The sequence below is a fragment of the Pinus tabuliformis genome, chromosome 2_2 (genome assembly GCF_031772625.1).
Source record: "Pinus tabuliformis cultivar Carrire ecotype Pingquan chromosome 2_2, CPIR1, whole genome shotgun sequence".
NCBI lineage: Eukaryota > Viridiplantae > Streptophyta > Pinopsida > Pinales > Pinaceae > Pinus > Pinus tabuliformis.
This window is the reverse complement of record NC_142300.1, coordinates 439544372-439568165: the sequence shown is the minus strand read 5'-3', so window position 1 is coordinate 439568165 and position 23794 is coordinate 439544372. Positions and strand designations below refer to the sequence as shown.

Below are 23794 nucleotides of genomic sequence, written 5' to 3'. Positions count from 1 at the left end.
CTTCCCTATATGCAACACGGCTACAATACCTCGACTGGCCACAACCTCTTTCAGGTGGTCCTAGGATTTCAACCATTGTGTCTCATTGATGTTACAATGCCTCTTGCAACTACACAAACATAATACACATGTGTTAAATTCGAAGTTGATATTGCCATCAAGTTTATTGAATGCATTTAACACATCCGCCAACAATTTCATCATATCCTAGATAAATTTAGCAATAAGTACAAACAATGTCATGCTCAACGTCGGGTGCCACATAAGTTTCAAGTGGGAAACAAGGTTTGGTTGCATTTGTAGAAGGAATGCCTTGTCGGAGCCCATCAGAAGCTTAAACCACTCTGATATGAGCCTTACATCATCACCAAGGTTGTTGGTGACAACGCTTTTAAGCTAAGTATCCCCCCATTCCTTAGCCTGCACCCAATGTTCAATGTAGACCACCTTCAGCCATACTTTCCACCATTATTGGACACATTAGACATTGTTGAGCAGATGACACCACAAAGCTCAACCCAAATTGCATTGAACAAGAGAGAATTGATTGGATCATGGACACAAAGATTAAGAACACTCGTCGATAGAGGATCCAATAGTATAAGGTTGTTAAAGCCAACCAGCTCTTGCACCAAGGCAAGTGGATCATCAGGGACAAAGTTCAGCAGAAGTTTCCCCATCTCATGGAGGCACTCAATGAAATGGGGACCATTACTTCCTAAGTGGGGGAGGAATAATCCAAGTGTATATTGGTGGCCACCCACCTATTCCATTTAGACCCCTAACATTGTTTCCTTTTAGTTTCCTATTTTTCGACATAGTTTCCTATTTTGAGAGTTTTCTATTTTTGGTAGTTTTTCGGGTCCTAAATTTTCAGAGCCATTTTGAAGCCCTAAACAAAAATATTTGGGGAAATGGGCAAACATGGATTAAATATTATGTTTGCAATCGAAAGTTGTCCTCGAATAGAAATTTCTAATGTGTTATCGTGTGAACCAAACAAAAAATGTATGACGAAGTTACGACTCCAGGAAGTTGACATTCCAACTAACCCCATTGGGGCCCACTAGATTTTTGCGCTTCATCTCCTAGGGTTATGTTTTTGGATGTTTATGGTTATGCATTGTTTCTTCATGGTAAAAAAGCTTAAAGCCTCATTACTCCGAGAGACACTAAATAATCTAGTATGGGAGAGATGTGTAGGAATTAGGTGTATTGTAAGAAAGATTATATGTCAACAATTTTTAAATATTTTATTTTAAATTAATTTTATAAATAAATAATAATAAAAATTATATCTAAAAGTAAAAAGGTGTGAAGGAGATGTAGTGGTGTAAAATAATGATTCCATAGCCATATTTATAATTTAATTATCAAGCACATAAAAACTTAATACATATAATAAACTTACAATATAACAAGATTCTTAACCATGGATATTCACGCCCACTTTACCGTTGATATTATTAACTTGCAAATAGACTTCATTACAATACCATGGCTTATCAATACCACATGCCTAAAAACCATAATTCATTTCAAAGTAAACATATTTTATAAATATTTTTGTGCTCAAAAGCGCAGAAAAGAGATGTTGTGATGTTATGTAATGATCCAAATCTTGGGAGGAGGCCCCCAAGATCTAAACGATTGAAATGGATCTTGGGGTAGAGAGAGCCCCAAGATCTGAAAACTTGAAATGCCAGAAGAAAAAAAGGAGAATGCCCAAAAAGCAACACCACAAAGAAACTTTTTATTAAAACCGACTGATCTGGATTTAAACATGAATGCAACAAAATACAGAGGTAACCATAGAGACAGATATGCAGCGGAAATAATACTTCATTTCATGACTGTAAAACACTGAAATAGGCTTGCAAACAGAAGTGGAAATAAACCAGCCAGGGCAATGGTAGCTTATCTCTGAGAAGAGATGTGGCGGCTACATGCCTCTGAACTGTAAAGGCTACATTGTGGCGAACAATCTATCATTTTACAAAATGTGACTTGTTACTTATAGTATTTTTCAGTTACAATACCACGGGTCAATTCCATGGGTGAATGAATACCATGGGTGGATTTTACAATACCACGGGCGGATGCCATTTACAATACCATGGGTAAATTCCATGGGTCGATGAATAATATGGGTGGATGAGTACCATGGGTTGATGCCATTTTCCATTCGGATCATTCCTCCCTCCTTAAGAAGCAATGGTCCCCATTGTGTAAAGTTCCCTCCTGCAAAGCCTTTGTTGAATATGAAGAGCCACTGAAGATAAGGGTTTTATGTGGTTAACCCAAAACCCTGATAAACGAAGATCCGAGGATAGAGATACCCTGTAATGCTTGTGACCAACTGTGATTCTGACAGTGTGCGGCCTAGCAAATGGACTTCGATGACAAGGATTTTATGCGGTTGACCCATAACCATGATGTTGGTTGCTGATGAAGTAGCAAGTGCCTACATAGCCTGGGGTGGGAGGGCACGTCTCCAAATAACCCAAGCCGAATGTTGCTATGTTGAAACTGATGAATGTGAAGCAGGTGCCTACTAAAGTGGGGTGGGAGGGCACGTCTCCAATGGGAACCCACTCCGAATGCTGCTCCAGAATTAAAATGGACATAACTCGGCCAATATAACTCAGAATATTTATTATAACCTGTTTTTAGAAGCAGAAGGATCATTTTGCATCTTCCCATGAGCTGGAAATCCTTATCTGGACACTCTGAGATCTCAGATTCGCGCTACAACAATTCCGCCGTCACAAAAATTCTGATAAAATAGCTGATTTTAAATCAGCGATATCTCCCACATCCGAACTCCAATTCGACCCATTTTTTTTTTGAAATTGGGTGATTTTTCGAGAGGAATCCAGATCTGGTATTTTTTTTTGTAAATTTTGTACCAAATGTTTCAGATCTGATCTGCAAAGTCGCCGCCCAAAAAAAAATTCCTGCAAAAAAATGAAAAAAGAAAAATTCTTCCTGCTTGACCCAAGAAAAGTGCTCTGTGGAGGTTGTAGCACATGCCTGAAGCTTGTTGAATATTGCTGCAAAATTTGAAACTGAAATATGCATCAAACCCTCATTCCCATGGAATCATAACCTGCTCTGATACCTCTGATCCAGATCTTGGGAGGAGGCCCCCAAGATCTAAAAGATTGAAATGGATCTTGGGGTAGAGAGAGCCCCAAGATCTGAAAACTTGAAATGCCAGAAGAAAAAGAGGAGAATGCCCAAAAAGCAACACCACAAAGAAACTTTTTATTAAAACCCACTGATTTGGATTTAAACATGAATGCAACAAAATACAGAGGTAACCATAGAGACAGATATGCAGCGGAAATAATACTTCATTTCATGACTGTAAAACACTGAAATAGGCTTGCAAACAGAAGTGGAAATAAACCAGCCAGGGCAATGGTAGCTTATCTCTGAGAAGAGATGTGGCGGCTACATGCCTCTGAGCTGTAAAGGCTACATTGTGGCGAACAATCTATACTTTTACAAAATGTGACTTGTTACTTATAGTATTTTTCAGTTACAATACCACGAGTCAATTCCATGGGTGAATGAATACCATGGGTGGATTTTACAATACCACAGGCAGATTCCATTTACAATACCATGGGTAAATTCCATGGGTCGATGAATAATATGGGTGGATGAGTACCATGGGTTGATGCCATTTTCCATTCGGATCATGTAAACATCTTGACTTGGTCAAATTACAAAATTATTAAATAAATAAAATTAAAAAATGAAGTAAAATTAACAATTACCAATTAAAAAAAAAAATATGATAAAATAGTAAATTTTTAGATGGAGGATTTTGGGCTCTAGGTTTTCACAACCCATGATTTTTGCCATGGTATTCTTCTCTAATGCAACTTCTTTAAATATATTTGTCTCTAATGTGAGACATTCATTGTAACAAAATAAAATTGAAAAAAAAAAACTATCTAGATCCATCTTAACTCCTAATCTACTAAACGCCGACAAGGATCAAATCTCTTGAGATGCAAACTTATTTTAGAGTGAAAAGAGATTTGATGCCTCTCGATACTTGATAGATCTAGAGTTAAGATGGATCTAGGTTGGTTGTAACTCAGTTCAGAAGGCATGTAGTTGTCACATCTCTTCTCAGAGATAAGTTACAATTGACTGAGCTAGTTTGTTTTCATTCAACATGTAAACAATTTTCAACATTTTCCATTTATTAATTAAAGTTTAGTTTCAATGTATCTTTGTGTTGTTGTTTAAATATGTATTTCATTTTGTTCCTTCATAAATCCAGATCATGGTTCTTCTTACTGAGCTAGAACATTCCAAGATCATTCCAACTCTTCTTTTGTTCATGATGTTTGTAAGACAAGATTATATAATTGATGCAAGATACTTCTTTGATCATCCAATCCAATGAAAAGATGAGGTTGAATTATGTCTAGACGAGTCATTTACAGGGAAATTAATATTTGACTATTCGAGTCCCCGGTATGGTCACTAAAAACCTTAATCCCTTTTCATGTCAAGAAAATATTCAACCTCCTAGGGCCTCAAAATAGGCCCCTCAACAATTTTAAATATGTGGTAATCCTCTTTCAATACTAGATGATAAAAGGCTAAGAGTCGAAAAAGATGATCGAGGGCCACATGCTTGTAACATGTAAATATTGTACATTAGAAATAATAAAATAATACATCATTGACTAAAAACAAGAGGAACAAGAACATTGGGGGTTATGATTCCACAAGAGAGGAATAAAATGGGGTGTAAGGGGCTCAAATGAGGCCAAAAGGCCAAAAATAATATTATTTTATTATTTTCCAAAGTTCCTTTAACTTAATTTATGCAAAAGAGTCATATCAAGCTTGGGATGTGCTCTAAGGTAGTTGGGGGTGGACCTCTTAGAGTGACAAGTGGCTAGTTAGGGTCATGCATACGTATTCCCTAGCCTTTGAAAGTTATGCATCAGACTACACTAGGGGGGTTGCATTGAGAGGGTGTCTTGTTGAGCAACCTCCTAGTTATTCTTGTAATAGAATGTTGATTATACTTGTTTGAAAAATTATGAAGCACCCCATCATTGCAATAGGCACGAGGGTGTTTAGGTATACCATAGAATAGTATTAGAGCCATGATTATACCACTAGCCTATATTGAACAACAAATAGTGTTGCAAGGAAAATTGATGAAATTGTGAAATTTGGCCTACAAGAAATTTGGGTGTGAGAAATTTGAGGAAAATGGTGAAATTGGGTCAAATTTTTTGAATTCTTGATGAAATCCATGTATATATTCATGGGGATGTTGAATTGGTTAAGGATATGATTCCAAAAAATAAGAATGAAAGAAAAAAATAATATTATTCATTATTTGTCAAATCTCCTTTACCTAAATTTATGTTGAAAGCATGTCAACCTTGGGAGGTTTTCCAAGATAGTTAGGTGGAGTTCCTAGAAACCCATGTGGCTAGTTGAAAGCATGAAAATTTAACCGTTGGTTCTTGTGAAATTGCAAATCATTATTCTAAACCAACATTCTAAAAAATTAGTTCATTATTTTCGAGAATTATTCCATGTATGAGATGGAATACGATGCTTAGATTTTGGTGTTAACCCCTAAAACAAAGGGTGGATACGTCTATTAAGTGTATTATGTTGAGAAATTTCCTAGGAGTTTGAGTAATTGTTGTGATTAAGGACTCCATTATAGTTGGAATTCATGGGGCCCCAAGTTAAGAGATTTCTTAGTCAATTTATTCTAGACCCCTAGGGAGAATGAGGATAGCCTCACAAATTGCATGGAAAAGAAGGGGTTCTCATTCTTTATGTTGTGCAAAATGTCTTAGGTTGTGTAAAATTAAGGGAAAAGAAAGATGGGTGGTTGGAATTGTTGTAAGAGTCATTTTACTTTGAAAATATTAAGTATTGGGCTATGAAATTGAACCTTGGTGGGGGATAACAATCATCCCTCCCAACCACTCAAGTTAAACACAATTAGCACACACACACATTGAGAAGTATGCAAAAATAGTGGCACACATGAAATCATTGTTTTAAACAATTTACTTTAAGAAATTCCATATACTAAACTAATGTTTTAGCATGAACAAATGCATTATGTTTTAGAGAAAAAGTAACATGTCATCGCTAGAAGAACATGAATTTTTCTAGGTTATATTATTTTTTAATAAATAAAAGCTTTTTTAAGTTAATTTGATTTCTTATGGCATTTTTTACATCATATTTTAACAAGTTATGTATGTACTTTTTACATCTCACTGTTATTGATTTCCTGTAGCATCGGATGTGCTCTAGCCATGAAAATTGGTGGAGAGGCTCAGGCACATAAGATCTCCAAGACCTAGAAATGGTTTGGGGAAATTCTACCCGATTGGAGAGATATTAAAATAATTAATATTTTTAATTAGGTTCTTAAGTCTAAACTTAGGAAAATTAAAATATTAATGGGTATTAATATAAAACTGGGTGAGAATGTTCTAAATGGCATGGATCAAGCCAAATCTAATCTTAGTCGTTGATTAGGGACTTAATCTTGGTCGTTGAAGACTCAACAAGAAAAGCATAAGAGGAAGCTTGAGGGTCAGTTGGAGATACACAAAATTGATTAGTCAGATTGATTTTCTGGAGCGGGGTTTTGCTGAGAGAATCGAGCTAGTGATCTGTTGCAGGGAGGGGTAGTTCCGCACGAGGCCAAGAATACATAGCAGAGAAGCTGAGATAGTGCTAGAAAGACAGCGCAGAGCATAGGGAGGTTGGCGCAGAGGCAGCTGGGACTTACACAGAGGCTGAGGAGGCCAGCATGGGTGGCGCAGAGGGCTAGAGGGCTGATGTAGAGAGCCAAGAGGCTGACGCAGTGGACGCGGAGAGATTCAGAGGCTACATAGAGGTCATCCAATGGGACAGACTGAGAGCTGATTGGCTGACATAGAGCCAGAGAGGGTGACGGAGTTCCAGAGAGTGCGTGGAGCAGCTTTCACTGTCCAACACAAGGAATAGCCAGAGTCACTGTGGGATCATTCATCCAGTTTCTAATCAGCCGAAATATCTATCTCTGGATAGAGGTATTGCTGGCAAGGAAATTATCTCAAGGGTGAGCTATTTCTGGCACCCTAGTTGTATTTAGAATCTGCTTAATAATAAAACCCTCTATATGTTGCACCAGTTTTCCCGCATTTGGCTTTTCCGTGGACGATTGTCCAAAAACAACGGTGTCCCTTGTGTGATTGTCTCAGTTATTTCAGTGTTGATCTGTATATGTGTTGAGGTTGCATTTGTGTTTATTTCAGTATTTATATTTATAAATAACTTGTTAATGGAAAGAACAAGTAGGAGATAATAAACTAGATAATGCAGTAGGAATTTATGACGTGTCAGACGTAGAAATTTCAATATGGTATCAGAGGGTTGCAGATCATAGGAGAACTGAAGGCACCAACAGTAATCTGAAGAATTTGCAGTAGTAGTAGTTGTCCCGAGAGACAGCGTTGTTCCAGAGAAGAATTGACATAGAGGGCCTGCGTCATCATTTCGAGCCAGGAGGAGGGTCAGCGCAAAGGCAGAAAGGGGAAAAATAGGCCTACGTAGTGCCTGGTCATCTTTCTGAGCCAGGAAGGATCGACGTTATGGCCAGGCGGAGCAGATTCTGCCATTGTCGGGATTGCGTAGAGCCTAAAAGGCTCAATTTCTTTAGTTGCTGGGGCTTGGGGGGCTGTGGCAGAGTGTGATTGAGAAGCTGGTGGGGTGTTGGTTCTATCATAACAGAATAGTACCTAAGGAGATGGAACCAAGGTAGAGGAAGTCGCTACCTTGACAAATTTCTATCCAAGAAATCCAGATCTGAGTTGTAGTTGCAAGGAGGATTGGAGATGATCAGTTCGATAACTGGCCAGAGGATTTCCAAGAGGGAAATTAGGACTTAGAGGGAGATTTCCAGAAGGGAAGTTGAGACTTAGAAGGAGTCCAGAAGAGGAGCTGAAATAGCAATAAACAAACTGAGGGATGAGGATAGGTTGGACGGGGCTTCCAACTTTGTCATTTGGAAGGCCAAGATCCTGGCAGTCCCGAATCGACATCGCATCAAAGACTTTGCCTTAAGAGTCGTGGCTATCCCAGTGGACCCAGTTGAGAATGAGAAGTATGAGGATGTAATGGCGAGGAAAAGTGCATGATCCTAGATGGGGTCAAAGATCATGTCATACCACATATTGCTAAAAAGAACACAACAAAGGAGATATGGGATACTTTGACGACCTTGTATCATATGCAGAAGGGAGAGCATATAGATCCATTCCTTCTCAGGTTGCAGGAGATTCGCGACTAGCTTACTTCTGTGGGGTCTACACCAGATCCAAAATTTATGGTCAGGACTGCCCTGAATGCAATCTCCGAGGAGTGGGAGACATTTGTCCAAAGTATTTGGGAAGGGCTACTCTTCCAAGTTGGGAGGAGATGTGGGAATCTCTTCACCAGGAAGAGATTAGGAGGTTGACCAAGGCAGGGAATAGTGGCAAGGAAAGGCGAATCAAGAAAGAGGAGGACGAGGATGCGGCTCTAGCATCTGCGGGACAGCAAGGGAAAAGCAAGAAAAAGTATATCTCCAAGGTGAAGTGCTTCCATTGTGGGGAGCTGGGACATTATGCATCCTAGTGTCCGAGGAAGAAAAACAAGGGAGAGGCTTCTGAATCAAAGGCAGCTCCAGCTAAGGCGGAGAAATAAGTCAAGACTGATGAAAACTATGCCATGAGTGCTCATGTACCTCTAGAGAAGAGGTGGGGAGACATCGAGTTGTAGTCAAGAGGACTACAAAATAGGGGCAGGATCCTTGAGGTGCCCAAACTCTTGGATCACATCCGACTACGAGAGCCCTTAACGATAGTAGCATGATGATAGATGTCAAGTGGAGCAAAGTGTAGTGGAGCAGCAAGGCAGTGTTTGGGTGTAGAACTTTGAGGCAGCGCAGTGGAGGTTGCAACAGTGTGAGAGGCATAGAGGTGTATGCAGCAGCGTAGTAGCATCAGAGGGAGCACAGGATAGCAACAGAGGCAACTTCAGCATCACGAGTCTTCCAGACTGACTGGGATGTCAGTATTTGGGAGAATTCAATTACCTACTTCTCGATAACTAAGTTGCAGTGCAACAATCAGCAGTGGCAGTGCTAAGGGCAGCATGGGCAGCATATTGAGAGGGAGTTGCAGTATAGATGTAGCAATGGTAGTGGCAGTGTCATGGGCAGTAGTACATGAAGCAGCAGTGCATATGATTTGAGGCAATAGGCCAAGCATCAACACAGGTACCGGTGTGGAGGATCAGTGTGATGTTTCCATGGTGAAACATTACTAGAGCACATTCCTCGCTAAGAGGGAGTGTTGATTTTCGGTAGCATCGGATGTGCTCTATCCATGAAAATTGGTGGAGAGGATAAGGCACATAAGATCTCTAGGACCCAGAAATGGTTTGGGGAAATTCCACCCGGTTGGAGAGATATTAAAATAATTAATATTTTTAATGGGGTTCGGAAAATTAAAATAGTAATGGGTATTAATATAAAACTGGGTGATAATGTTCTAAATTACATGGATCAAGCCAAATCTAATCTTAGTCGTTGATTAGGGACTTAATCTCGGTCGTTGAAGACTCAACAGGAAAAGTATAAGAGGAGGCTTGAGGGTCAGTTGGAGATATACCAAATTGATCAGTCAATTCGATTTTCTCGAGGGGGGTTTTGCTAAGAGAATTGAGCTAGTGATCTGCTGCAGCGAGGGGCAGTTCGGCACGAGGCCGAGAATACATAGTAGAGAGGCATAGATAGTGCCAGAGAGACATCGCAGAACCTAGGGAGGCTAGTGCAGAGGTAGCTGAGACTTACGCAGAGGCTGAGGAGGCCAGCGTGGGTGATGTAGAGGGCCAGAGGGCTGACGCAGAGAGCCAAGAGGTTGACGCAGTGGACGCAGAGAGCTTCAGAGGCTACGCAGAGGTCATCCAGTGGGACAGACTGAGAGTTGATTGGCTGACGCAGAGCCAGAGATGGTGACGCGGTCCCTAAGAGGGTGACGCAGTTCCAAAGAGTGCGTGGAGCAGTGTTCATTGTCCAGCACAAGGAATAGTCAGAGTCACTGCGGGATCATTCATCCGGTTGATGATCAGCCGGCATATCTGTCTCTGGATAGAGGTATTGCTACCATGGAAATTCTCTAAAGGGTGAGCCATTTCTGGCACCCTAGTTGTATTCGGAATGTGCTTAATAATAAAACCCTATATATGCTGCACCGGTTTTCCCGCATTTGGTTTTTCCAAGGACGATTGTCCAAAAATAATGGTGTCCCTTGTGTGATTGTCTCAGTTATTTCAGTTGTTGATCTATATATGTGTTGAGGTTGCATTGGTGTTTATTTCAGTATTTATATTTATAAATAACTTGTTAATGGAAAGAAAAAGTAGGAGATAATAAACCAAATAATGCAGTAGGAATTTATGGCATGTCAGACCTAGAAATTTCAACAATTGTGGGTGATTGATACTTCTTCCATCCAATATCGGGGTTGGCCATAGCCTAGGCTAAACCTAGACACAATAATAATAATAATAATTCAACAATCTCTCCAAAATTAATAGATTTTTTTTAATTATAATTGGTATATCACCAGCATCGATCCATCTTAAATTTGGATCTACTAAAAACCCTTAGAAGAATCAAATCTCTCAAAATGTAATATGTTGGTTCTTAATGATAATATTTATATTTATATAAATTTCACACCTCTATATATAGAAATATTTTATAAATTGAAAAAAAAATTGTAAAATATAAGTTTGTATGGTTTAGTAAATATTTTATTTCTTAGTTAAGTAAATTCAAATCTCCAAAAACATAGGTTTATTAATTATATATTCTGAAATATTATAATTATAATACAAATCATTATAATTTTTAATAATCCAAAACAACTACTAAGTTGAAATTAACCATATTCTACGGTTAAAAAAAAAACATCATTTAAAAAAATTTATAAAGAACAAAGAAAAAAATTATCCGTTTCATTTCTAGAGCTTTTCTAAAGTCTCCGTGCATGCTGAAATGACTTAACGAAAAAGTTAATAACATAGTGCCATAATTATATAATGGAAAGTGAAAAGTTTGACCATGAACCTATACTTACTTTGTTGATAAAATTGCTTGCTTCATGGTTGAGGCATAATAACATTGGACAATGAACACAGTTTGTTAAAAAATATCTTGCAAATCAACCTATACCTACTTTTTGCCCCATATTTGGTACGTATGAAAATGTGAGTTGAAATTTTGTGATGTTTTTGTTGATAAAATTGCTTGCTTCATGGTTAAGGCATAATAACATTGGACAATGAACATAGTTTGTTAAAAAATATCTTGCAAATCAACATATACCTACTTTTTCCCCATATTTGGTATGTATGAAAATGTGAGTTGAAATTTTGTGATGTTTTTGTTGATAAAATTGCTTGCTTCATGGTTAAGGCATAATAACATTGTACAATGAACATAGTTTGTTAAAAAATATCTTGCAAATCAACATATACCTACTTTTTCCCCATATTTGGTATGTATGAAAATGTGAGTTGAAATTTTGTGATGTTTTTGTTGATAAAATTGCTTGCTTCATGGTTAAGGCATAATAACATTGGACAATGAACATAGTTTGTTAAAAAATATCTTGCAAATCAACATATACCTACTTTTTCCCCATATTTGGTATGTATGAAGATGTGAGTTGAAATTTTGTGATGTTTTTGTTGATAAAATTGCTTGCTTCATGGTTAAGGCATAATAACATTGGACAATGAACATAGTTTGTTAAAAAATATCTTGCAAATCAACATATACTTACTTTTTGCCCCATATTTGGTATGTATGAAAATGTGAGTTGAAATTTAGAGACTTTGAAAATCAAAAACCATTTGATGGTAGAGCCATTTCATGTGGGATTGATTAGGCTTGATTATGTCTTGTTGTAATGTATATATATTTTTATTTATTTTATATATTTATTTTTAATTTATATATATATATATTTTTTTTTAACAAAGTCGTCTACTTATGTATTATAAAACTGCAGTTCAGAAATCTATTACAAAAAAGGGGAAGTTCCGAGAGCTGAGATTCAAAATTGGGTGCGCAGACCCATAGTTCTCAAAGCTTCTCTTGATTACACATAAAGCTAAAAACCAACGGCTATATTGCCTGACAAACGATCCTCCTAGCCAACTAAATTTGCAGTGCATAAGTATTATGGAGAGTGCTGTGTGACCGAGTCATCCGGGAGGGGTTCCCTCCTGCTTACTCTAGTTGAGGCTTCTGCTTGCTGACTTTCAGTGATGGTGCGGAGATGATCTATTACAGCTTCCATATGGATGCAGCGGTCCTTTAGATCTTCGATCTCCTTCTTCCTCTTCTCCAGCTTTTTGCGCTTGGAGTTTCTGTCAGCGTGGTAATCCTCAGTCAGCTCTTTCACTTGCTTCTTCAGGGCGTTGATCATGACTACATGAGCTTTGCACATATGACACTCCCTGTTGTTAAAAATGTTGTCCATAGGGTTCCCGGGCTGCTGCTGATTGGCAGGTTGGTTGTTCTGATCTGCCATCTTGTTTGGAGCAATTTCTACCTTGCCTCGAGGAAATGTAGGAGATAAGGGGGGCGTAAACTTTGTATTGCCGAGCTGCTTGGTTGGAGCAGAATGGAATGGAGAGCTCTGATGATGGTTGAGGGCGCTGCTGAGAACACAAACCCGAGTATTAGCATTGATAAAAACACAGAAATGAGGAGATTTGTTTACCCTGATCAGAAGGATGTCGACTGAGTTCCAACACGGATAGTTCTTCTTCAATCGATGCTTGGTGTTTGAGCGAGCAATGTGAGCAGAGAGTGTCCGATGATTGCTGCCAGCTGAGAGGGGCTCGGAGGTTCTTTTAGCTCCAGAACTAGTCTTGCAGCCTTGTAGGAGGCCTTCTGGTCGCTGTCCCCGACACCAAAGAGCTCTTCGCCTCTGTCTGAGATTACAATGGGTTGTGGAGGCACTGAGAGGCTTGCTGAGATTTATAAAGGCGAAGCAGGCTTGCTCACGCTCGTGACAAGGGGTGGTGAATCTGGTCTTGGCTGTCGTGAGTTCCTCTGAGGTGATATTTCCCCGTCCTTGAGATCTGAAGCCAGCATGGGCGTGATCACGCCCTCTGATATTTCCTGAGGTGTGCAATGATGAGACCCTGTTTATTCCTGCGTTTCTCGATTCCTGAGGCCGATACCTTGTCCTATTTCCCCAGCTTCGGCAGTCGAGAGGGATTTGGATTACAGAGGATCTCGTTTGCGCAGGCCAACAGTCTTGAAGAGAATGCCTGAGGTGACTTCTAGTCTGATGCATAGGGATTGGAAGTTGACTATGGGATATCTTTGTCATAGATTTCATTGTTCTCCTTAACCTTACCCGTGGGTCTTCTCGTGGCCTTATTGGCCAGCTCATCTGCTGCCGAATTGAAGTTTCTGAGGACGTGCTTGTAGGTTACTTTGTTCATGCCCCTGGTTTGATCCATTATCCTTTCTTTTATTCTGTTCAAGGCAAATTGATTGAAGTTTTTCCCAGTATTCATGGCTGCTATGAGAATTGCAGAGTCCCCTAACACTAGGAGGTCGTGAATGCCCAACTTCAAGGCAATGGAGGTCCCCAATAGGAGGCTGTATGCTTCGGCTTTATTGTTCGACATAGTACCCAAACTCCATTCATAGGTAACTATCGTTCTCCCTTGAGGGTCCCTGATTACTCCCCCTGCTCCAGCTCTGCCTGGATTGTTTTTTGAGGCCCCGTCAAAGTGGAGCGTAAACCTCTTTTGCTTTTGAATCCATCTATTGACTTCCTCTTTTGTCCCTCTGAGTTTCCATTCCTTCTGCCCTGTTCCTTTTATTGGCTTGCTTTTTGTTTTTATCTTGTAGTTGAATCTTCGGACCCATTCCTTCGCCTTCTCATCTGTGTAGTCCGGGTCAGCATGTTGGATCCCATTAGCTTCTATAGTTTCTGTTATGAGCGCAATTGTTTTTACCAGGATACTTGAAACACTGGGTTTTTTGTCTTTGAATATACTTTCATTCCTAGCTAACCATATTTGCCAGCAGAGATTAGAAGGGATGCTGGTCCATAATCTCTTGGCGAGGGTCATGTTCTTGTTTGCATAAGGGAAGAGTTTCCCCCAGCCTTTCTGAAGGAGAGAGACCTGATTGGGTAGATCCCCTGTCTCAAGAGGGCTGATTATGAGTTTCCAGCAGGACGAAGCTATTGGGCACTCTATGAAGAGATGGTTGATGTTTTCTTCCGCCTTCCTGCACATAAAACAGATTGAAGGCCCCTGAATACCCTTTTTTCTCAGATTTTCTGCTGTTAGGATTTTGCCATGGAGCAAGGTCCAATTAAAAAGTTTGAATAATTTTTATATATTATTTATAATAAAAATTTATATTTTTTTTAAATAAGTTATATGCGTATATTTAAAAGAACATAGAGTATGGTTTTTTATTTTATAATAAGGGATTTCATATATTAATGTGTCAATTGAAGAATGATTCAAGTGATGTCAGGATTTTATTCTCGATGGTATTTTCCTTAATTTCTTAATCATGATCATCATAAAGAAATTGAAGGATATGTTCTTTATTGTCGAAAATTTATCAATATTCTTGATTATTAGGAATGGAAGATTGAAACATCTCAACTTAAAAGGAATCAATCATTGTGTTAGGGTCAAAAAGTGAGACAACAACAAGTAAATAATTAGCTTTACGATTTAAATCCCTTGGGATAAATGATATTTCAAATGACTCAAATTTGTCGATCAAATCCAAACTCTTTTCACGTAATCTTTCAACCTATCATTTTTAGCATTATACTTCCTACTAACCTAATTGATACTTAATTCAGAGTCTTATGACTAAAATATTTATCATTCCCTTTTGTTGGGCTAATAGTAGACCTTGAATTAATGCTCCGTAATTTTCTTCATTATTTTTACAAATAGATTGCAAAGAAAAGGCACATGGAAAAATTTCACCTTGTGGTCCTTCCATAATCACTCTTGCTCTCAATCAAGTGTTTGATGTGGCACCATGAAAGAAAATCTTCCAAGTATTCAAAAATGAATTATGATCACTGTTATGTACAATATTTGCATTATTGGGAATGACATAATTGTTAAAAGACCTGTGTCAATATATTCAACAGAAACATTAATTTGCTTCTTTTCAAAGAAAGGATTCTTGGGTTCTCATGGTATTCTTTTTAATTGACCATATTTGTTTGGGAGCATCATCCAACTTCCATTGTACATCAAATATCCCCCAAGCACGAAACTCCATTCCCTCCCTAAAACCAATCCATATGTGACAGGTAAACCAACCACACTATTGTGAATATTGTTGTAATAAGAGGGGTTGATTATATCGTCGTTGCACAAAAATCCTTAATCTCTCCATAAGTAGGTACCTTCTTGAGTCTATTGCACATATTATTTCACTTGTTTCATAGTGCTTGGTGCAATCAAATCCCATTTCATTCATGATATGAAGTGGAATAATGTTATTCGTAGCACCACTATCAATCAAGCAATTATGTAGCATGAATTCTAAAGTCTTGAGTGATATATGGAAAGTAGGGGCCTTGCTACACGGCTTGGTTTGGACTAGAGTACTTTCTTGCAAATGTTAAATAACAAAAACTTATATTCTTATATTAGAGGATTCTTCGCTTTTGAGAGTTTTGATAATAATTTCCCTTTGTTGAGGACTCTTGACAACTTCTAAAAAGGGCAAGGTGATCTAAAGTTTATGCAAGCATCCATTATATTGTAAGTCATTCTCACAGAATTAAGAGCTTTGTCTTGAGATGCCATAGTCTTATTTTGAGGCATGTTCCTTTGGACTATTTTTTTCCCCTTATCTTTAATGGAATGACCCATTGGAGCTTTACCTTCCACTTTATGCAATTGTGCTTTAGTCTTAACTATGTTCTCTTGTTGTAAAAATTCTTCATCTTCTTGTGGTGATTCTTCTTCTTGAAAAGAGAACATTAGATTATCGCCCATTTCCATTAGTTCAAGAACAGAGTTACTTTCTTGAGTAATATCTTCTAGTGCCTAAGGAGGGTCCACTTCTTCAAATTATTGATCGTTTATGGTAAGGGTACTAGGATTCTGATATCTTGGGGTTCTTAATCCCCTTAGTTGTATATTACCAACATTTTGATTCTTGATACCATAATTAGATGATCTAATGTTTTGTTTTTGTTGCTTATGTTCATCGACTTATCCAAGTCAAAGTATCTTGTTTTTCATCTACTTCATCATTCTATTTAATTGGGAAAATATCATAATTAACCTTTGAAGTAGATGCTTCTTTTGGTGCCAAAATATTTCTTATATTTGGATAAATCCCATGGAAAATGCCTCTGCCAGCCATAGTTACTTGTTGTTTTGAACAGGAAGTGTCCTTTTTGCTTATGAAATCTTGAGGGAACACATTTCCCTCTGGGCCTTTCCTAAAATAATTCCAAGGTCAACATTGCTCTATAACATATCTTCTTCCATTTCTTGGGCTTTTCTCATAGCTCCGTCTAGAGTTTGTATATGGGAAAAGTTTACATCATATTTGACATTAGAAGGCATGGCATTCATATAACTTCCAAGTATCACATGCTCATTTGGACGATATTATTGGGGCATTAGCTGCAGGGTTTTGAAAAACCTGAGGTTAAAGTCCCTAATATTTTCATCTCTTTGAAGTTGGATTTGTGTGAACTGAGTAAGCAATGTATGGTATCCTATAGGTTTAGAATATCATCCAATGAAGGCATTTTATATTAATCGAAAGAAGTAATGGACCCTTGGGTAAGGATAAATACCAATCATAAGTGGGTCCAACCAAATTCTGAAGAAACAATCTTACCATCACATTTTCATGCACAATCCCTTAGATATCATAAATCACTAAAAAATGGACCATGTGTTTATCAGGATCCATGACACCATCTCCATTAAAATTAGGTAAAAAACCAAGTAGCAATGTAGGGAGGGGGTGTTTTCCTCCTTGCAAGGAGAGTGGATTCACTTTGAGTCTTCTCCTCTAATTTCTTCCTTTTGGTCATTCTCTCATTTCTTCTCTTATCTCTTCACTTCTTTCTTCTCTCATTTCTTCCATCTCATTTCCACTAGGGAAGCGAAAAGAAACACTCCTTTATTCAAGGAAGTATCAACCTCCTTTATGATTTTCTTACTTTAGCTTCTTGTTATTGGTCGTGGAAAGCTCCTAAATTGCTTTAGTTTAACCTTTATTTTTATGGGAGTCCTCTCTAGACTTCGTGGTGTTGGTTCTTCTTACTAAGCTAGAGCATTCCAAGATCATCCAACTCTTCTTCATGATGTTTGTAAGGCAAGATCATATAATTGATGAAAAATACTTCTTTGACATTCAAACCAATGAAAAGACGAGGTTGAACTGTGTTTGGACGAGTCATTTATAGGGAAATCAATATTGGATTATTCAAGTCCCCAATATGGTCGCCAAAAAAGTTGATATTTTTTCTCATTAAGAAAAAATTCAACCTCCTAGGGCCTCGATATAGGCCCCTCAACACTTTTAAATGCGTGGTAATCCTCTTTCAATAGTAGATGATAAAAGGCTAAGAGTTGAAAAAGATGGTCGAGAGCCTCATGATTGTAACATGTAAATATTGTACATTGGAAATAGTAAAATAATACATCATTGACTACAAACAAGAGGAACAAGAACATTGGGAGTTATGATCCCACAAGAGAGGAATAAAATGGGGCTTAAGGGACTCAAAGGGGCCAAAAGGCCAAAAATAATATTATTTTATTATTTTCCAAAGTTCCTTTACCTTAATCTATGCAAAAGAGTCATATCAACCTTGAGATGTGCTCCAAGGTGGTTGGGGGTGGACCTCTTAGAATGACAAGTGGCTAGTTGGGGCCATGCATACTTATTCCCTAGCCTTTGGAAGTTGTGCATCATTCTACACCAGGGGAGTTGCATTGAGAAAGTGCCTTGTTGAGCAACCTGCTAGTTATTTTTGTAATAGAATGTCGATTATACATATTTAAGAAATTATGATGGAAAATTATGAAGCACACCACCATTACAATAGGCACATGGGTGGTTAGGTGAAATATAGAATGGTATTAGAGCCATGATTATACCACAACAGGGGCTTCACTGGGGGAGCAATACCATACGACGTGCATTCATATTGTGGGATATATATTGAGGAGAAGATGACACAATATATTGAGCATATAATAGGGGGTAACGGGTTTTTATATTGGCAAATATAAAAAATGGAGCTCAAAATTAATGAAAAAATATAAAGGGGTATAAAAAAATGTTAATGAAAAAATTGATACCTACAATATCTATCGAAATTAGGGTTTTTTTTTTTTTAATTAGGAAGGTTTATTGGGTTCGTATTGGTAGGGGGTTAAATAATATGACTTTTAGAGGTATTTTCCAATATGTAGTCAAATTAAGGGTATTGTTTAGTATGCCATGAACGCACGTGCTATGTCTGAGGTTTATTGAGTGAAGCCCCCGTGTATAGCACTAGCCTATATTGAACAACAAATAGTGTTGTAAGGAAAATTGATGAAATTGTGAAATTTGGCCTACAAGAAATTTGAGGAAAATGGTCAAATTGGGACAAATTTCCCAAATTATGGATGAAATCGATGTATATATTCATGAGGACGTTGAATTGATTAGGGATGTGATTCCAAAAAATAAGAATGAAAGGGGCTTAGGTAACTCAAATGGACCAAAAAGAAAAAAATAATAGTATTCATTATTTGTCAAACCTCCTTTACCTTAAACTATGCTAAAAGCATTTCAACCTTGGGAGGTTTTCCAAGATAGTTAGGTGGGGTTCATAGAGAGCCATGTGGCTAGTTGAAAGCATGAAAATTTTAACCTTTGGTTCTAGTGAAATTGCATATCATTATTCTAAACCAACATTCTAAAAAAATATTATGTCATTTCAAAAGTGAAAGCTATGTTGAGATTTTGGCTTTGATACCTATAACAAAGGGTGGATATGTCTTTTAAGTGTATGTTGAGGAATTTCCTAGGAGTTTGAGTAATTGTTATGATTAAGGACTCCAATATAGTTAGAATTCATAGAGCCCCGAGTTAAGAGATTTCTTAGTCAATCTATTTTGGAACCCCAGGGGGAATGAGGATAGCCTTAGGGATTGCATGGAAAAGGAGGGGATCTCGTTCTTTAAGTTACATAAAATGCCTTAGGTTGTGTAAAATGAAGGGAAAAGAAAGGTGGGTAGTTGGAATTGTTGTAAGATTTATTTTACTTTGAAAATATTAAGTATTTGGCTATGAAATTGAACCTTGGTGGGGAGGATAGCAATCATCCCTCCCAACCACCCAAGTTAAACCCAATTAACACACAGACACACACACTTTTATGCAAAAATAGTGGTACACATGAAATCATTGTTTTAAACAATTTACTTTAAGAAATTCCATATACTAAATTGTTGTTTTAGAATGAACAATCGCATTATATTTTACAGAAAAAGTAACATGTCATTGTTAGAAGAACATGAAGTTTTCTAAGTTATATAAATTTTTTATAAATAAAAGCTATATATTTTGGAAGCTAATTTGATTTATGGTGTCATCTTTTTATGTCATGTTTTAACAAGTTGTGTATGTACTTTTTACATCCAATGTGGGTGATTGATACTTCTTCTAGCCAATATAGGGGTTGGTCCAGCCCTAGGTTCAACCTAGACACAATAATAATAATAATAATAATTCAACAATTTCTCCAAAATTAATAGATTTTTAAAATTTTTCTATTATAATTAATATATCACCGGCATAGATCCATTTTAACTTTGGATCTACCAAGAGCCCAAAAATGAATCAAATCTCTCAAGATGCAATATGTTGGTTCTTAATAATATTATCTATATTTATAGAAATTCCACACCTCTATATATAAAATCATTATATGAATTGAAAAAAAATGGTTTATTGTAAATATTGAATTTCTCTTTTCTTATTAATTAAATTTAATTATGAAGTTCTAAAATACCAAGATTATGAATATGTGTTATTATTTTAATTTATATGGTTAAATGATTTTTTTAATTAATAAATATAGAAAATTAGATCTTAATTTATAGCTATTATGGTGAATTCTAATTAGTAAACAAATGGCTTTTTCATAGGAATCTAGCGATATTTTGAATCTATAAATAGATTTAGCTTCGTGAAAAACACCAAAAACACTAAAATTCTACAGATCAAACAACTTAAACGGAAAGTCTTAAAAATCTCTACATGCCAGTTATATAATTTCAAATGTAAAACTTCATTATCATTCTTAATCAGCACCTGTTGAGTTAAGAACAGAGAGAAAAATTATCTGTTTCATTTCTAGAACATTTCTAAAGTCTCCGTGCATGCTGAAATGACTTAACAAAAAAGGAAACGAAGAAGTTAATAACATTGCCATAATTAGATAATGGAAAGTGAAAAGTTTGACCATGAACATATACTGTCCTTTTTAATAAAATCACTTGCTTCAGGGTTGGGGCGTAATAAAATTGGAAAATGAACATAGCTTGTTGAAAAAATGTCTTGCGAATCAAGTTATACCTACTTTCTTGATAAAATCGCTTGCCCCATATTTGGTATGTATGAAAATGTGATTTGAAATTTTGTGATATAATTCGTACAAACCATTACAGAGCTTTCTTATTAGAGGCTTTGAAAGTCAAAAAACCATTTGATGGTAGAGCCATTTCATGTGGTGTGTGTCACACACCATTACAAATCTAAAAAAAAAAATTATCGCAGTATAAACATGCATACATGTTCATTGGATCTTCGCAACGCAAACAAGTTATATACATTATTATTGTCAAACATTATAACAAGGAACACTTAATATTAAAACATTCTTATGTTTTATACTCCTACCCACTCATACAAAAGTCGATAAATGATTCACTATACCAACATCTATCCATGCCCATGATTCATTAACGAATATACAATAGTTGACTCATGATATGTCTCGAGTTAATCAAGCGGTTGACATTCAAAGGTATGTACAAAAGTGATATGAGCGGTACTTCAATCATAAATGTTTTTATGGCAATTTCTATATGTACGTGTTGGTTTATTTCACCGAGATTAGCTGAAGCCGCGAGTCCTGTCCGGCTCTAATACTCACCCAACTGGCCTGCTTTGCATCGTCCATTTGGCACAATGAACGGCCGGCCACCAGATTACCATGTGCCCTCCGCGTGCTCGATGCTTCAGGAGCCATACGGTCTGACATTTCTCGAACTTACCATTTAACAGTTGTTTCCCGGTTCAACTACGGGTGATCCAACGATGGAGACGAGCCCGCCCAAATCAAGGGTTGTCGTTGAGCCATGAGGCGGTGGGTGCTTTAAAGGTTTTTAATGTGTGGTTAACTCCTTTAGCTTGATTTTCATTGTTGAGCGACCTCCTGTCGCTCACAGCTTCATGGCGCTCCGCCTTACTCAGAACTCCTTACCTCCAGGCGGTCTGGTATACAGCAGGATGTCTCTGCCTTCCAACACCAGATCAGGTATCGAATTTCCTATTATTCAAGTTTACCGCTCTTCTCGTTTCATACTCATATTCTTCACAGGCTTTTGGACTTCACAGTTCCGGTTATGGTTACGGTTCTTTTAGTTTTTGTATTCATCTTCTTCGGCGTTTTAGAAAATGAACTTACAGTTTCTGGTTACGATGATATTCTCAGGAGGAAGATTCGGTTGTTAAATCAACGGCGTTGGAAAGCCTTCACCGCTTCTCCGCCACCCCAGGTCCGGGTAAGAATTTTGTGTATATACTCGTAGGCTCGTATGGCTTTTCCGTGGTAATGGGCTGAGCCGCTGTCCATTTTGACAGGATGTCGGGGTTCGCTCATGTTTCGGAATCCCTCCGCCATGAACAGGGGTTTTCCTCCCATGGGAAATTTTACGTTTCTCTTTCATATTTTGTTGTTTGTAAATTGTCTGGTTTCTCCGCCATCATTCAGGCGGGAACCTCCGTTAAGAGGCGCTGTATGCCAAACTTGTGTTGTATAATTTGTTTCCTTACAATGGACTGTTGGTCTTGAAGGCGGATGAACGCTTCCGGTTGATTAATGTTCTGTTTATATGATACTGTTTTCGATTTTAGTTTTTCGGTTTAAGAATTATTACTAGTTTACAAGGAAACCCTTATTTGGCTCTAGTATTGTTATTCGGTGTATACTGGCCTTCTCTGTAGCTTTTACTGTGAATATAAGTTTTGAACATTTATCCCTGTTCGTTTTTCCAGTGTATACTCGCTTCTATGGTTAATTCTTTTTGTATCAACGGATCTGGCAATAGAAGCCCCTGTTGGCTATATATATTTAAGCATAGCTTCGGCGATTCTCTTCAGAGTCGGGGCATCTGTTAATGTTTATTACGCATGCATGATGGTCACAGCCCTTCCTCCGTTCCTCGGAAACAGGGGTATTACTGTTAGTTTGTTTTCTTTCTGCATGCTTAAATGTTCTGTTAAATGTTGAAGCTATATATTTGATAATGGATTGTTACTTGAAATATATGCTTTGTTCTGCAGACGATTCGAATGGCCTGCATTTTCTTTGGTAGAAGGTATGGGTAATACTGGGTATTTACTGTTATTCTCAGTTCGAAATGTAAACTCAATGCTTATGCGCAGTGTTGAATTCTTTTGCTCAATTCCCATCTGGGTTACAGAGGATGGTTTACACAGTAATCTTTTTCCTGTTTAATATTCTTTCTATCGCTTATGCTACAGGGTTTTCAATTCGATATGGTTTCGCTATTGTTCTCTGATTGAAAAATCTAGTTCCATCTCTGCCAGTTGCGCAGAGGCTAGATTCAAAAAAAAAATGATTAAATCTTTTTCTCATTACCTTTACTTGCCTATCAAAGACCTTAAAAGAATTCCACAGGATAAATGAATTCTTAAATGCTTTAGCAAGCCGTACCTGAGCAGTAGCAAACCTTTTCGTAGCGCTTGTCAACCTCCTGACCGTAGGAAGATCCTCCTCGATCTTCCACCCCCAAGCACTTCTGCAGATCTTCACTGTCTGCAAACCATCTGGTTATGCCAGAGTCACGCTATCTGATCCTAACCAGACGTAGCGGTTCAGGAAGCCTCTCACTTCCAATCACATGTCATCTAGTCTCTACCAGACATAGCATATCACCACACCTCTGCCATCTGATCCTTACCAGACTTGGCATTCCCCTTTTCCCCTGGGGTCTCAACCGTCACATGAAGGTAGTTAGGTTTTCCTCTTGTTTCAACTACCTCAATAGCTACTAACAACAATTAATCACATACTTAATTAAACAGTGGTAGCACAATTAATTATCATAATAATTAACAGCAGTAGCAACAGAGTTATTATAATTTACCAAACAGAGTTTTAGTTCACAGTTAAATTTACTGTCTTACTTAACATTATCGCTTTACTAGGAGCATTACATCTCCCCCTCCTGAAGTTCAACATCGTCCCGATGTTGCTGTTCACCCAGAAACAATCCGGGATAAGCTTCTTTCATACTCTGCTCATCCTCCCAGGTGGCCTCATCTGGCCCAAAGTGCTGCCATTGCACTTTAACCTGGTTGATGACCTTTTTCCGCAGCTCGACTCTTCTCCGA

General features: G+C 37.7%; 1 protein-coding gene across 1 annotated transcript; it reads right to left on the bottom strand.

The window, feature by feature from the left end:
• Positions 1-13437: 13437 nt before the first annotated feature.
• Positions 13438-21416, bottom strand: LOC149193159 (uncharacterized). Its single transcript, XM_089407227.1, has 2 exons — positions 21309-21416; positions 13438-14397 (listed from the first exon to the last, which is right to left on the bottom strand). Exons 1-2 carry the CDS (start codon positions 21414-21416, stop codon positions 13438-13440), a joined length of 1068 nt encoding a protein of 355 aa, XP_089263353.1.
• Between the last annotated feature and the right edge of the window lie 2378 nt (positions 21417-23794).

What these genes read in the sequence shown, in the direction of transcription:
- LOC149193159 (XM_089407227.1), bottom strand. Translation starts at nt 21,416, where the DNA reads ATGTCAGACCGTATGGCTCCTGAAGCATCGAGCACGCGGAGGGCACAT. An exon ending in ATGCAAAGCAGGCCAGTTGG is followed by an intron (nt 14,398 to 21,308) that starts GTGAGTATTAGA and finishes AAGGGTATTCAG; the next exon opens with GGGCCTTCAATCTGTTTTAT.